Source organism: Notothenia rossii (genome assembly GCF_949606895.1).
Source record: "Notothenia rossii genome assembly, chromosome: 7".
NCBI classification, from domain to species: Eukaryota; Metazoa; Chordata; class Actinopteri; order Perciformes; family Nototheniidae; genus Notothenia; species Notothenia rossii.
The window spans coordinates 13,434,440-13,449,734 of record NC_136905.1 but is presented as its reverse complement, the minus strand read 5'-3'; the positions used below and the strand labels follow the sequence as shown (position 1 = coordinate 13,449,734).

The window sequence follows — 15,295 nt, the reverse complement described above, 5'->3', positions numbered from 1 at the left end:
TTGTAAAGAAGCTTCCTGGAACTATTTGAAGTGCGAAAAGGGAAGAAGTACAAAATGAGGAAGAAGAAGAGGAAGAGTCAGAGCAGAGAAACTCAGCCGAGAACACCGGAGAGAAGAGAGCAGCGGAGAAATGGCAACAAGAGGTGAAACCCAACATTTACCTTTTTTAATATTTTAGATATCGCTGTGAATTATAAATATATTCAAACAAGTCATTTTTTCTTTATTAATGTCATAAAATGCTTTGAAAATTCTGCACTTTAAATAAGGGAGTTTGAATTCAATGAGCGGGATTGTAGATGAAGCTGCTTCAGATAATTCAAGTTGACATGGCAGCTTTTTGTAGATAAAACAAAACGTTAGGAAATAAAACATTTCAAGAGATAAATAATCCTGAAGCAGATCTTAGCCACATTTATGAATGTTACTTCAGGAGATGCAACACCCTGTATCTGAAGCTGTGCTGGCAATGTTGGTGTTGTTCTTGATCCAGTCTTATCCACTGACATATTTGAGAGTTTTGTTTATTTTATATATTTATTTGTTTATGTTTTTAATTCTGCAAACGATAGAGACGGTCTGTCGACATCATCGAATCAGGATGTTTGTTCTTATCTGGGGGATTCTGCTCTCAGGTATGTGTCTTTATTATAATCTCGTGATGCCAACAAAAAAAGCTATGAATAAAATAATAATTTTATATAACTTTATATTTGTAGTATTCCTCACAGCATGTATTAATACACATTGAAACTCTGTGATGAACATTCAGTTACATTCAGTTATGCAAGGGATTATTATTTACCAAAAATATTGTGGCTTCAGAAACATGATGAAAGCTGAATTCTGTCATGTCTGTTTAGTGTTGTTTTCTTTTACCATTTATTTGATATCAGGGTGCATTGGCTTTGTGTATATAAAGATCTACTTTCTTTGTTTTTGTCTCACTGTTTTTTTAACAGGTGCATCAGTTTGGGGAAAACAACCCTGTCAAAAAGGAAACTTCTGTACCACTCTTAGTGAAGCAGTTATAACAGCAGAGGCTGGACTCTGTGTCGTGATACCGTGCTCTTTCACTACTCATGATGACTTTAAAACCCAACATATAGTTTGGTACAAATGTGAATCATCTACAACATGTGATGATTCTAACATGATATTCCACACCAACAAGAAAAACACCAAAGTTCAGTCTTTGTTCAAAGGAAGGGTTTCACTGTTGCAGCCTGATGTGAGTCAGGGGAACTGCAGCATCATCATCAACGACCTCACCGAGTCAGACTCTGGAGGGTATAGACTCAGACTTAATGGTTTATGGAAGGGGAAGAAGGATGGATATATATACGCTGAAAGAGCAGTTCTCTCTGTACAAGGTTTGAAGAGCTACAATACATATTCACAGTGAATATTTTCAATTTTGTACCCATGAAATGTACCAACATATTTTATATATTTCTAGTCTCTATTCTGCATTAAGTAATTTGGCATTAAGAGCTTTTGTCAACCTCTGTGGGCAACCAGTAGGAACAGCAACAGTTCTGATATCACTTTTACTCAATGCCCAGTGCAAATGTTTAACCAAGTATCTGATATTTTTGCCCAGATTTAGGAGAAAGATGACCTTCAGGCTGTTGAACTGATTCACTAACAGACTGCTCTGTCTTTAGGTCTGACCCAGAAGCCCTCAGTGATGATTCCTCCTCTGACAGAGGGGCAGCAGACCACACTGACCTGCACTGCTCCTGGTCTCTGTTCTGGATCTGATCCTAAATTCACCTGGACATGGAGAGGAGCAGGAGAGAAGGACTCTCTGATCACAGGAAACATCACTGCTCTCAAGACTGAGAATCTGACTGCTGTCACACAGAGTCACAGCTCCACTGTGACCTTTAACCCTTCAGCTGAACACCTCAACAGCAATGTTACCTGTAAGGTCAGCTTCAGAAACAACATCACTGCAGAGGAGACTGTGACTCTTAAAGTCAACTGTAAGTATCACATTTTACATTCTGATTAGTTAAAAAGGTCAAATCTAATCTGCCTCCCTTTTTTGAGACAATTGTTTTTATCTCTCTCTCAAATGTCATTTGTGCGTGTGACTTGAGAGGGTCCAAAGCTTTAATCTGTTTTAGTGCACCTACTCTTATCACATATCATATCTTATTTTCTCAAAGGACTGGTAATCAATCGTATAACATTGAAGTTTGCGGTCATATTATAATCCATCATTTGACATCAGAACATTTTGGACAGAACATCCGTACGGCAACCAGACGGCAACATATCTGAACAGCTTACTGACAAAAACAGTTGACGTAAAATTTGAGTAATGATTTTAGTAATTTAGTTATACTTGTATTCTTTCTGAGTATCTTTATTATCTGAGGGCATTTGCAAGAGTGTCAGTGTATTTAAAGTTATTGATTTTATTTTGTACATATTCGGCTCTTACCAACATATTCCTTTAATTTAAATGATCACCCATATTTAGACACTTTAAGGCCTCTAGGAGATTTTCAGTCTCATCTTTGAACCGCATAAGGAATTATTCAAACTGGATTTTGTTAATGATTTGATAACTACGCTTCAATTTAATATTTTGTCAAATAGGTTTTTATGGTTTGTTTAATTTGTTCTTAAATGTGCAAAGAAACCTGTGATCACTGGAAATACAACAATCAAAGATGGAAATGATTTGAATCTGACCTGCAGCGTTGAAAGTTTCCCTCCATCTGTTATCACATGGACTAAACATGATTCCTTCAAAAACGTGTCAAAACAAACCAAAATCATCCTGCATAACGACACTGGAACAGCCACTCTTATAATCCGTAATGTGACAGTCGATTAATCTGGACTTTACGTCTGTAAGGCAAAACACCAGATCCCTACTCTGAGTACACATGCTGAAGTAAATGTGACATGTGAGTAGGCTGTTCTAGTCTCATTTTAAATGCAATAATTTCATCTTACTCTGTTTGCTGTATTGTTCAAATCCCTTGTGTATGTTTTTCAGTTCATCCAAGGATCTTAAGTACCTCTGGATGTGTGGTTCAGTCCGAGGTTCTGACGTGTGTGTGTATCAGTGAGGGGTTTCCTTTACCCACCATCAAATGGCCGCTGTTAGACACTGAATACTCTGTCACTACCAATTTCTCAAACCATGCAGTTAACCTCAGCATTACTGTAACTTTAAAAGATCACAACTACACCACTGTCGAGTGCATCAGCAGCAATTACATTGGGGAAGTAAAAGAAAACCTCATTGTTACGAGAGAAGTGTTAAAACAGTATGGTAAGTGTTGACTACTAAAATATCTCCCAAACTGCTTTGTGAAATGTTTAATACTTTACAGCACTAATATAAATCTTAAACAGTGACACAATCTACATTATGTACTTTCTAATAGCAGATCAACATGGACCATGTGAAGTGCTACTCTGGCTTGGCGTTGCTGCTGTATCTCTTATTGTAAATGTCATCTGCATAATCCTCATGATGTTCCTCTGGTATGTAACTACAGTATATTATCATGTAATGCTTTGAAGGCTCTGTCAATGCAGTTCAGACTTTTGGACAAACCTCATGTCTCACACCTTTTTCTTTTCAAAGGCACTCAAGAAAGAAGGTGAAACCAAACCAAGAGGACAGAACTTACATGTCAATCAAGAAAACAGAGGTGTCATCAGATTATGATGTTATCGCCCAGCCTCTGAACTAACAACAACAAACGTCAACTGAGGGCAGTAGGAGATGATTCTGCAACACTGACAGATTTCCTAAATCATACTTTCATCGTGTACAAGATTCTTGGAGTCTGACATTTCTCAGTTAACTGCAACTTATTTTATTATTATTTTGTATACCTTACATTTCATGAAGCTTTACTTACGGAAGATCGTGAAGCGTGCATATTCAGTTTAATCACAGTCTATTGTAGCTTGTGCTTCGCAGATTCATTAACCTCTGGAGATCTGAAAATGTTGAAACTTATTTCATGTTTTTTTAATTAAAATGTTCTTTTTTAATTGCATTTGTATCGTTATCAATCTGTAGTATTTTCTGTCAGGTATGCGTAAAAAGGAAGAAATGATCATGACAATCATAGCCATTTTGTTGTATAGATTCATAAACCTTCATCATGGAAGAACTTCAAATATTTGTCCCAAAGAATATAACCTCGCCAGTCAGACTGAACATTTGTTACCATTCCATGGTCATATTACAAGCTGGCTCTGCTTGTAACATAAGGACAACAGTTCCACACAGGAGTTGCCCAAAACAATCATTTATTTGACCCAACACAGTGGTTACAACCAACAATAAAACAAACACAGGAGCGGTGTCCTGCTGCACCGAGCAGGGCAGCTGAGAGAGAGCGAGAGCCTGTTCTGCAGCCCTCTTATATACTGGAATCAAGTGCCACAGGTTGGTTTCATCACTGCTTATTACAACAAACACACAGGTTACAGCAGCACCACCTAGTGGACAACCACAGGGTTGTCACAGTCATCAAAAATAAGATAATAGATTTTGGGTGAAGGTTTCCCTTTGTAGCGTGACAATTACTTCCCTTCACACTTCTCATGAGAAGATGTCATTTGTCTTGTCTTTTGGAATGACTTTATAGCTTTGCTGAAATACACTTTGGAACAAAACTTGTTGAAGTTCCTTCATTATTTTGTTATGAATGTCTGAATCCATTAGATAAAAGCATACATCAATAATAGCGACAACATAAAACATATACTTAAAATTCACAGCCCTAAATAAATACATAGCCTACATGCAAGCTAAAGATGTGTTTTGTTGTGTTTGAATGTGAGAACATGTGAAGTAAAATTGGTGTTTTTTTTATCATCAGTTCAAGTTGTGTCTTTCTATGTTATTTCCTCATGGTTTACTTGATGCTGATTGGTTGAGATCTCTGGGCCACTATATTATGCAGCCAATAACGTCAAGTCTTCTGAGGGCAGTTTAATTTGTTGATTAGTAACTTCATGTGCAGGTGTGGATAATCACTGACACTCTGGCCCAATTCCAAACTTCCCCCTACCCACTTCTACTCGGTGACAGAGTGAACTCCGTTTGTAGCCACACTCACAGCTGAATGAGGCTCCCTTTTTTCAGGTGGGGTGTAAATACAGCGGGAAGCTTTGGGACGAACTCCCCTCTTTCCAGCAGAAACAGGAAATGCTGTCACTTTTCGTAACATTGGTTTCATATCAGCATCTATTAGACAAACATGTATAAAACAATAACCAAAATAAAACTCCAAAAAGTATTTTATGCCGTTTTTATTTCTTTACATTACAAAAAGAAATGTTCTTCTGAATTGCCCAAAATATAAATGTGTAGTATTTTTAAGCTCTAGTTGAATAGATATATTAATATGTCGTTCATTGTTCAGTCAGACACACCTTCTACAAGGGTTTGACCTCCTCATAACTCAGATCAAACCTTTATGATACAAATAGATGCACATTGTGGTGGAATAAAATATTTCCAGTGTCGAGCCTTTGTTCAAAATTATTGTAATTATACTAGGGTTTAAAATGAAACCCTCCCCTTCACCCTGTGTAGGAAAGAGGTCTCTCTTTTTCAACGTCACTCTAGGAATGTCAACGTCCGGCTTTTTGTCAGCTCTGGTTTGTAAGAACTCTTTAGACCCGACTAAGATATCTCTGATAATGTTAGCATTGTTTCATCACAGACTTGAAAAACAGGAAGTTCTACCTTGAACTTTTATTTTCTGCATCATTTGATGTATATGTCATATATGTATAAATATGGAGGCTTGATTAATTGCAAACAATTTCAAAATCAGTTTTAAACATCTAATCATCTTTGCATTTGGTCAGTTTTCTCAAACGGATAAAAGATATAGCAAGATTGGTCTCTATAGCCATGTTAGTGTTCTTGTTTAAGGCGTTACGTATTGCTTCCCTTTTTTTGATGCCTTATGACTCGAGTCTGCTTGACTCACACTTCTGTAAGAGTGAACAATATCTTGTCTTTTTTTAATTTGTATTATTTAATTTAAAAGAAAAAAGAAAACCCTTCATGTTGGGGATGAAGTCACTGTGTGGTTAGTAAAAAAGAAACCTTTCTTACTACAGAACCTGCAACGTTGCAAATACAGCAAACGTGACAGTTCAATAATCAGGCGTAACTGGTAAGGAAAAAACTGTTGTATGTCCGTAGCTTTAAAAATAGGTCACCATGTAGCAACTTGAAGTGTCAACAGGAAGTTATTAAGGAGGATACAGTGATGCCATAAAAGGCAATGTTTGAATGAATAACCACTTCAGGGACTTTTCCGAGAACTTAAAATAAGGCTTTGCACAAAAAACTAAATATCAAAACCATAGCGTTACAAGTAAAGGTTATAAGGCTGCAACCAGTTAAAACAGTTACTAGGTTTTAAACAATACTTTTTATCTTTACGTAGTAAATGCACTTATTCGGGAGTTTTATGTTTAAAAAAACCTAATGATTGAACAAATGGCTATTTTAAATGAGCCTTCATTATTTAACTGCACATATTAACAGGTAATACAGATCATTGAGATGCACTTTTCACTCTGGGAATAACGTGTTTCACATTACAGTGTAGAACGATGGTTTGTGTAGATATTTATTGTCTTCTAACATAAAAGTCTGATGCACTCTCATGGTACGACCGCTTTCTCAATGTTTTTCACACCTTCGGTCATGATAAACTATAAATAGACTTGCTCACTTCAAGAGTCTAGCTGGGCTAATTTATAAAGAAGCTTCCTGGAACTATTTGAAGTACGAAAAGGGAAGAAGTACAAAATGAGGAAGAAGAAGAGGAAGAGTCAGAGCAGAGAAACTCAGCCGAGAACACCGGAGAGAAGAGAGCAGCGGAGAAATGGCAACAAGAGGTGAAACCCAACATTTACCTTTTTTAATATTTAAGATATCGCTGTGAATTATAAATATATTCAAACAAGTCATTTTTTCTTTATTAATGTCATAAAATGCTTTGAAAATTCTGCACTTTAAATAAGGGAGTTTGAATTCAATGAGCGGGATTGTAGATGAAGCTGCTTCAGATAATTCAAGTTGACATGGCAGCTTTTTGTAGATAAAACAAAACGTTAGGAAATAAAACATTTCAAGAGATAAATAATCCTGAAGCAGATCTTAGCCAGATTTATGAATGTTACTTCAGGAGATGCAACACCCTGTATCTGAAGCTGTGCTGGCAATGTTGGAGTTGTTCTTGATCCAGTCTTATCCACTGACATATTTGAGAGTTTTGTTTATTTGATGTATTTATTTGTTTATGTTTTTAATTCTGCAAACGATAGAGACGGTCTGTCGACATCATCGAATCAGGATGTTTGTTCTTATCTGGGGGATTCTGCTCTCAGGTATGTGTCTTTATTATAATCTCGTGATGCCAACAAAAAAAGCTATGAATAAAATAATAATTTTATATAACTTTATATTTGTAGTATTCCTCACAGCATGTATTAGTACACATTGAAACTCTGTGATGAACATTCAGTTACGTTCAGTTATGCGAGGGATTATTATTTACCAAAAATATTGTGGCTTCAGAAACATGATGAAAGCTGAATTCTGTCATGTCTGTTTAGTGTTGCTTTCTTTTACCATTTATTTGATATCAGGGTGCATTGGCTTTGTGTATTTAAAGATCTCCTTTCTTTGTTTTTGTCTCACTGTTTTTTAACAGGCGCATCAGTTTGGGGAGAAAGACACTGTCAAAAAGACACCTACTGTACCACTCTTAGTGATCCAGATATAACAGCAGAGGCTGGACTCTGTGTCGTGATACCGTGTTCCTTTACTACTGCTACGATCTTCACACCCAAACATATAGTTTGGTACAAATGTGATAAATCTAAATCCAAATGTGACGATTCTGACATTATACTCCACACCAAGGAGAAGAACGATGTTCAGTCCGGCTTTGTGGGACGGGTTTCACTTTTGGAGCCTGATGTGAGTCAGGGGAACTGCAACATCATCATCAACGACCTCACCGAGTTAGACTCTGGAGCATATCAGCTCAGAGTTCATGGTTTACTGAATGGGAAGGAGGATAGATGGGCTTACCCTGAAAGAGCAGTTCTCTCTGTCAAAGGTTTGAAGAGCTACAATACATATTCACAGTGAATATTTTCAATTTTGTACCCATGAAATGTACCAACATATTTTATATATTTATAGTCTCTATTCTGCATTAAGTAATTCGGCATTAAGAGCTTTTGTCAACCTCTGTGGGCAACCAGTAGGAACAGCAGCAGTTCCTGATATCACTTTTACTCAATGCCCAGTGTAAATGTTTCACCAAGTATCTGATATTTTTGCCCAGATTTAGGAGAAAGATGACCTTCAGGCTGTTGAACTGATTCACTAACAGACTGCTCTGTCTTTAGCTCTGACCCAGAAGCCCTCAGTGATGATTCCTCCTCTGGCAGAGGGGCAGCAGACCACACTGACCTGCACCGCTCCTGGTCTCTGTTCTGGATCTGATCCTAAATTCACCTGGACATGGAGAGGAGCAGGAGAGAAGGACTCTCAGATCACAGGAAACATCACTGCTCTCAAGACTGAGAATCTGACTGCTGTCACACAGAGACACAGCTCCACTTTGACCTTTAACCCTTCAGCTGAACACCACAACAGCAATGTTACCTGTAAGGTCAGCTTCAAAAACAACATCATTGCAGAGGAGACTGTGACTCTTAAAGTCAACTGTAAGTATCACATTTTACATTCTGATTAGTTAAAAAAGTCAAATCTAATCTATCTCCCTTTTTTGAGACAATTGTTTTTATCTCTCTCTCAAATGTCATTTGTGCGTGTGACTTGAGAGGGTCCAAAGCTTTGACCTGTTTTAGTGCACCTACTCTTATCACATATCATATCGTATTTTCTCAAAGGACTGGTAATCAATCGTATAACATTGAAGTTTGCGGTCATATTATAATCCATCATTTGACATCAGAACATATTGGACAGAACATCCGTACGGCAACCAGACGGCAACATATCTGAACAGCTTACTGACAAAAACAGTTGACGTAAAATTTGAGTAATGATTTGAGTAATTTAGTTATACTTGTATTCTTTCTGAGTATCTTTATTATCTGAGGGCATTTGCAAGAGTGTCAGTGTATTTAAAGTTATTGATGGTGATTTTATTTCTTACATATTCGGCTCTTCCCAACATATTCCTTTAATTTAAATGATCACCCATATTTAGACACTTTAAGGCCTCTAGGAGATTTTCAGCCTCATCTTCGAACCGCATAAGGAATTATTCAAACAGGTTTTTTTAATGATTTGATAACTACGCTGCAATTTAATATTTTGTCAAATAGGTTTTTATGGTTTGTTTAATTTGTTCTTAAATGTGCAAAGAACCCTGTGATCACTGGAAATACAACAATCAAAGATGTTAATGATTTGAATCTGACCTGCAGTGTTGAAAGTTTCCCTCCATCTGTTATCACATGGACTAAACATGGTTCCTTCAAAAACGTGTCAAACCAAAATCATCCTGCATAACGACACTGGAACAGCCACTCTTATCATCCGTAATGTGACAGTCGATTATTCTGGTCTGTATGTCTGTAAGGCAAAACACCAGATCCCTACTCTGAGTACACATGCTGAAGTAAATGTGACATGTGAGTAGGCTGTTCTAGTCTCCTTTTAAATATATCAATATCATTGGTTGTGTGTTTGCTGTTTTGATGTTAGCTTTGAGTGTTTGCAAGTTTTCCCAGGATGTTTAGTACCTCTGGATGTGTGCTTCAGTCGGAGGTTCTGACGTGTTTGTGTTTCAGTGAAGGTTTTCCTTTACCCACTATCAAATGGTCACTGTTGGACGCTCATACTGAATACCCTGTCACTAACAATTTCTCAAACTCAAACCATGCAGTTGGTGTAACATTATTAGTGCCATTTTCTTTCAATAGTTTATAGAATGTTATTTTCAGCTATCTTAATTATGGGAGGGCATTCGCAAACCAATGTTAATTTTGGTTACTAATTGAGATTTTAATTTGTACATATAGCCCCTAAACAATAAAATCCTTCTGTTCAAATGTCTCACCCACCCTAAGGCTCCAGCTGGTTTTCCGCCTTAGCTTGAACCACATGGAATTCACTATTTTATTCAATAGAGACGATGTAGTTTAACATTTTGTTAAACAAATTCTTATTTTCTGTCAAATTTTCTTAAAGATTTGAAGACACCTGTGATCACTGGAGTAACTACTGTGAAAGATGGTGATGATTTGAATCTGACCTGCAGCGTTGAAAGTTTCCCTCCAGCTGTTTTCACATGGACTAAACATGGATCCAACGGAAACCTGCCAAAAGAAACCAAAACTGTCGTGCGTAACGACACAGGAACGCTTATCATCTCTAATATGACAGCAGAATATTCTGGACTTTACGTCTGTACAGCAAAACACCAGATCCCTACTCTGAGCACACGTGCTGAAGTGAATGTGACATGTGAGTAGGCTGTTCTATTCTCCTTTTAAAAATACCTATTTCCTCGCTCTCTATGTTTGCTGTGTTGTTGGGATTCCTTAATTGCGTTTGCAGTTTTCACAAGGATGTTAAGTAGCTCCGGATGTGTTGTTCAGTCAGAAGTTCTGACATGTGTGTGCATCAGTGAGGGGTTTCCTTCAAAGAGCATTACATTGTCCTTGATGAATGCTCAAGATGAATACTATATCACTAACACTTTGTCACATCACGCAGTTGAAGTAACATTATCCATACCTTTTTTCCAGATGGTTCTTAGGAGTTCATATCGGGTATCTTCATCATCAGAGGGCATTTTAAAAATCAATGGTTACTGCATGTAAATGTAGTTATTGATGGAGATTGTATTTCTTACATAGTAGGCTCTAATCAACATAATACTTTCATTACAATGTCTCACCCATATTTACGCACTTTAACGCGTCAAGATGGTTTTCAGCCTCAGCTTGAAGCCACATTTGTAAAAGAATGGGTTGTTTGAATGTATGGTTTTTAACTAGTCAGAGTGCAATTTAACAATTTGTCAAACAAATACTTATTTTTTAACTTATTTTTTCCTTCAAGTTGTGAAGAAACCTGTGATCACTGGAAATACAACAATCAAAGATGGTGATGATTTGAATCTGACCTGCAGCGTTGAAAGTTTCCCTCCATCTGTTATCACATGGACTAAACATGGTTCCATCAGAAACCTGACAAAAGAAACCAAAATCATCCTGCATAACGACACTGGAACAGCCACTCTTATCATCCGTAATGTGACAGTAGATTATTCAGGACTGTATGTCTGTAAGGCAGAACACCAGATCCCTACTCTGAGCACACATGCTGAAGTAAATGTGACATGTGAGTAGGCTGTTCTATTCTCATTTTAAACGCAATAATGTCATCTTACTGTATGTTTGCTGTATTGTTCAAATCCCTTGTGTGTGTTTTTCAGTTCTTCCAAGGATCTTAAGTACCTCTGGATGTGTGGTTCAGTCCGAGGTTCTGACGTGTGTGTGTATCAGTGAGGGGTTTCCTTTACCCACCATCAAATGGCCGCTGTTAGACACTCACACTGAATACTCTGTCACTACCAATTTCTCAAACCATGCAGTTAACCTCAGCATTACTGTAACTTTGAAAGATCACAACTACACCACAGTCGAGTGCGTCAGCAGAAATGACATTGGGGAAGTAAAAGAAAACCTCAATGTTACGAGAAAAACGTTTGAACAAAAACCAAAGGGTAAGTGTTGACAGCTAAAACGTCTCCCAACTCAAGACCACGGTTTTAAGACATTTTCATTACCTAATGAAACCATTTTTGACAAAGAGCAGTGATCACAGCTCTTATTTCTTTTAATGATCTGCTGTTCTCTTTTCCAGATCCCATCCATAGTTTGTTTAAGACTCTTAATCTGCCGCAACTCATCATTGCATTTTTGATTGGGCTACTTATTGCAACATCCATCTGCTGTTTGGGCAGAAAATGCCAAAGGTACACATTTTACTTTGCTGTGTTTCTTTTTGACATGTATGCATTGCTGTTAAAAGCAGAATACTTTATAGAGTCTTTCAGCAATAGATCTAAAAACAGAACAGAAGTTGCCTGGTAAGTAGTAAAAACAAAAAAGAGAGGAAAATTGGTTAGCAGTCATGATTACCTACATGAATACATGTTTTAATAATCTTCATCAATTGTGGGCCGAAGCATTCTAAATAAGAAGTTTGGTCCTTTTTGAAGACAAATGATTGATTATTAATTGTTATTAATGTTTGCTTCTGTTTATTTAATTTTCTCTCCAGAAGGAAACAGAAGAACTCTGAAGAAATCGCTGAGACTCTGGAGATGGTAACTACTCAAGCTGCTCCATTGCCATTTATATTGATACAGTTGGCTTTAATACATTCATTAAATATTTTGTGAATTATTAGTCTTGTGTGCAGAAATGCTCTTCCATGATTTTGTTTTTCATTTAACTTCAAATTGCAGAAACTTTAATAGTCATATTCATGCAGTTTCCCGCTGGAAGATCAGAAGAAAAATATATTTGATATGTATATCATGGAAAAACTTTGAAACTTGTTGGCAGTGGAAAAAAGTAATATATGATTTGTAGTCAGCCTATGACTGTAAAGTTTGAAATGTTTTGATATCTTAACATATTGTATGTTACTGATAAATTGTCTAGTTTGCATCATGTACATTATTTTGTATTTCTATCTGACAGATCAGTGCTGGTGAAGCCGTGCAAAATGATGGGACCCGAGACGAAGATGAAGGAGGAGCTGTGGCTCACCCAAATGCTGACGGGGTACCAAGAGAGGTGGAATACTCTGACATTAACTTCAGCTTGTTGAAAAGGAAGTGTCCCAATGGGCCAGAGGCTACTAAAGAGACCACAGAGACAGAGTACGCTGAAGTTAAAAGGAAAGGGGAGAGACAAGATGATGGTGGACAGGATGGTGAAAAGGTGGAGGGCAACAAAGAGGAAGAGGTGATGTTAGTGGGAGAGAAAGAGGTAGAACAGTGGATGTCTGCAGAGGAGGTGGAGGGAGGTCAGGATATGGCATTGTACTCAAATTTGAATGAAATAATGGGTAAGGCTTGAGCACAGTGTGGCTTGAAATCACAAAATGATACATGTTTAAAAAAGGGTTTTCAGTGCAAACACAATGGGTGATTAAACATTGGCGTAACATGCATGCAAGAACTACAAGAATATTGCATGTTTTTACAAACTAGAAAGTATGTACACAATCAATTTGACATGTTATTGAAAAACCTTTTAACAAAGCACTGTGCTCTCAGCATGAAATTAACCGACCTTATCAAGCTAAACTGTTTGTTTTTTTTGGAATCTAACCGCTATCTTAGGTTACACCTATTCCATATGCACATTTTTTGTAATCCTCACAGTTTCTGCTTCACATGGCCGATCCCCTATCCACCCACACTGAACTGCATGTACATTTTATCAGCTAGAATGATTGGCTTTTTGTAGCAGTTAGGCTTTCCATTATAATGCATTGTTATGTTTGTAGAAATGCATGCAGATAGTATTGCATATTTTATTACTATGAAGACATTGAAGTAGGTCTTGTTATTGTATTATATAGGGTTTCTTTGTTCAAATGCTGTTTTCTTCTGTTTATTATTCCATTGAGCTTTTCCAAACAATTTTATTTTGTTCATGAAAATGATTATAGTGCTGGTGTGCAAGGAGAGGGCATGTTAGCTTTGTGTGTACCAAAGTCTGCATTTTTTACTTTTAGAATGTAAACAGGCTTTGATTATGTAGTATGTGAATATATGTACATATAATGTCCCATTTGCAGTTGTGTATAGCTTATACAACTTATTTACTTAAAAAATGTAAGCAGAAATCCTATTAATTTAATCGACAATGTGTTAGAATGTTTTATTGCCATTAAGAAACTGTATGTCGAAGTGTTTTTTGTTAAGAATGTGATTGTTTGAATTGCATGCCATGATCCAAGTTAACAAAATGGTAGCATATACAGAAGTTCAACATTTTAACCAACTGTTTTATACCTGAGAGTTAGAGGAGAATAGCAAATAAATGCACATGTCTGTGCTAATATGAAGCTATAGAGCTAGCAGAGTTAGCTTAGTTTAACCATTTTAAATGGGGGGGAAAAGCTCCATGTGAAGTTTAAAATAATCTTCAAAAGCACACAATGTAAGAACTTAGTACAAAAACAAAGATAAAAGAACAATTTGTAGTTTTAGGACCAATTATGTGCAGCCAGCTGCACCAGCTGTTACAGTTGAGAAAGTCCAAACCAGGATGTGTGTTGGGTGAATGTTTTCCTTTTTAATTTACATTTTACTCATTGTTGTAAAGCATATATTTGAGCATGTATTAAAGCAGTTAACTTGATCTAACTATTAGCATAACAGAGAAACTGCGCAACCTTAACTTGAAGTCCAATTACTTTGAACTAACTCGCATATATATTTAAAGGATGCTTAACACTTTCTTCTGCTGTTACAAACACAGGAAATAATTTTGTGAGAGGGTGATTCTAAAATAACGTGTGAAACACCAGCCAGATGTTGGATGGTTTGCATACTGGGTTCTGAAAAGGGAAGAAAGAAGCTTTTTCTAACAAGAGTACATTACACAACTTCCTCACATTTATTAACTTGACTTTGTTCCTCTTTATTGGTAAAGCCTTCAGTATATGGCCAAACCCAACATTCATGTAACAAAGGTTTCCATAGTAAAGAAAATGAAACTTGTCATATTAAACATTGTGATTTTTGGGTATCATTAATTAAGGAGGCAAATCTCTTGAGGTTCTGTGTATAAAACTTATATCAACTATTTATACCTAAATTACAAAATGTTTGGCTGGTCCTTTTATTTCATACACAGCAACCTTTGAGAAACTTCCCACACAATTATAAACAAAGACACTTGTTTTATGCTTTCAGTTTAATGTATTCATACTCTATACTTATTTGGGCATTTTTGTATTTATTTTCACTATTGAAATTGTTGAAGTACATCAAAAATGATGTTGCTAAAGTTCTTCTTGGTCCTACTGGTGAGATTTGGCAACATATTCATTTCTGCATGACTGTAATGCTTATTAGTGAAACATTGCAGTTTAATAATAAAAACAATGGGGCTATTCAAATGACTCTTTATTTAAAAAGTGTATGTTTTTGTTATGTGCTTCTTCTTGAAGGCTTTGAAAAGTACAGTTTAACATATACCC

At 36.6% G+C, this 15,295-nt stretch overlaps 1 protein-coding gene across 1 annotated transcript; it reads left to right on the top strand.

Annotated features, from left to right (window-relative positions):
- Window positions 1-91: 91 nt before the first annotated feature.
- Window positions 92-15,214, top strand: LOC307046332 (sialic acid-binding Ig-like lectin 11). Its single transcript, XM_079692730.1, has 18 exons — window positions 92-143; window positions 573-635; window positions 1,206-1,373; window positions 1,668-1,988; window positions 3,017-3,295; window positions 3,411-3,510; window positions 3,614-3,661; window positions 6,830-6,909; window positions 7,339-7,401; window positions 7,728-8,138; window positions 8,434-8,754; window positions 9,484-9,690; window positions 10,250-10,525; window positions 11,126-11,407; window positions 11,502-11,792; window positions 11,933-12,044; window positions 12,353-12,398; window positions 12,778-15,214. Exons 1-18 carry the CDS (start codon window positions 131-133, stop codon window positions 13,156-13,158), a joined length of 3,462 nt encoding a protein of 1,153 aa, XP_079548856.1. The 5' UTR covers window positions 92-130; the 3' UTR covers window positions 13,159-15,214.
- The last annotated feature ends 81 nt before the right edge of the window (window positions 15,215-15,295 follow it).

Coding starts and splice junctions, on each gene's coding strand:
- LOC307046332 (XM_079692730.1), top strand. Junction 3,296..3,410: donor AGAAGTGTTAAAACAGTATG/GTAAGTGTTGAC, acceptor ACTTTCTAATAG/CAGATCAACATGGACCATGT. Junction 9,691..10,249: donor TGCTGAAGTAAATGTGACAT/GTGAGTAGGCTG, acceptor ATTTTCTTAAAG/ATTTGAAGACACCTGTGATC.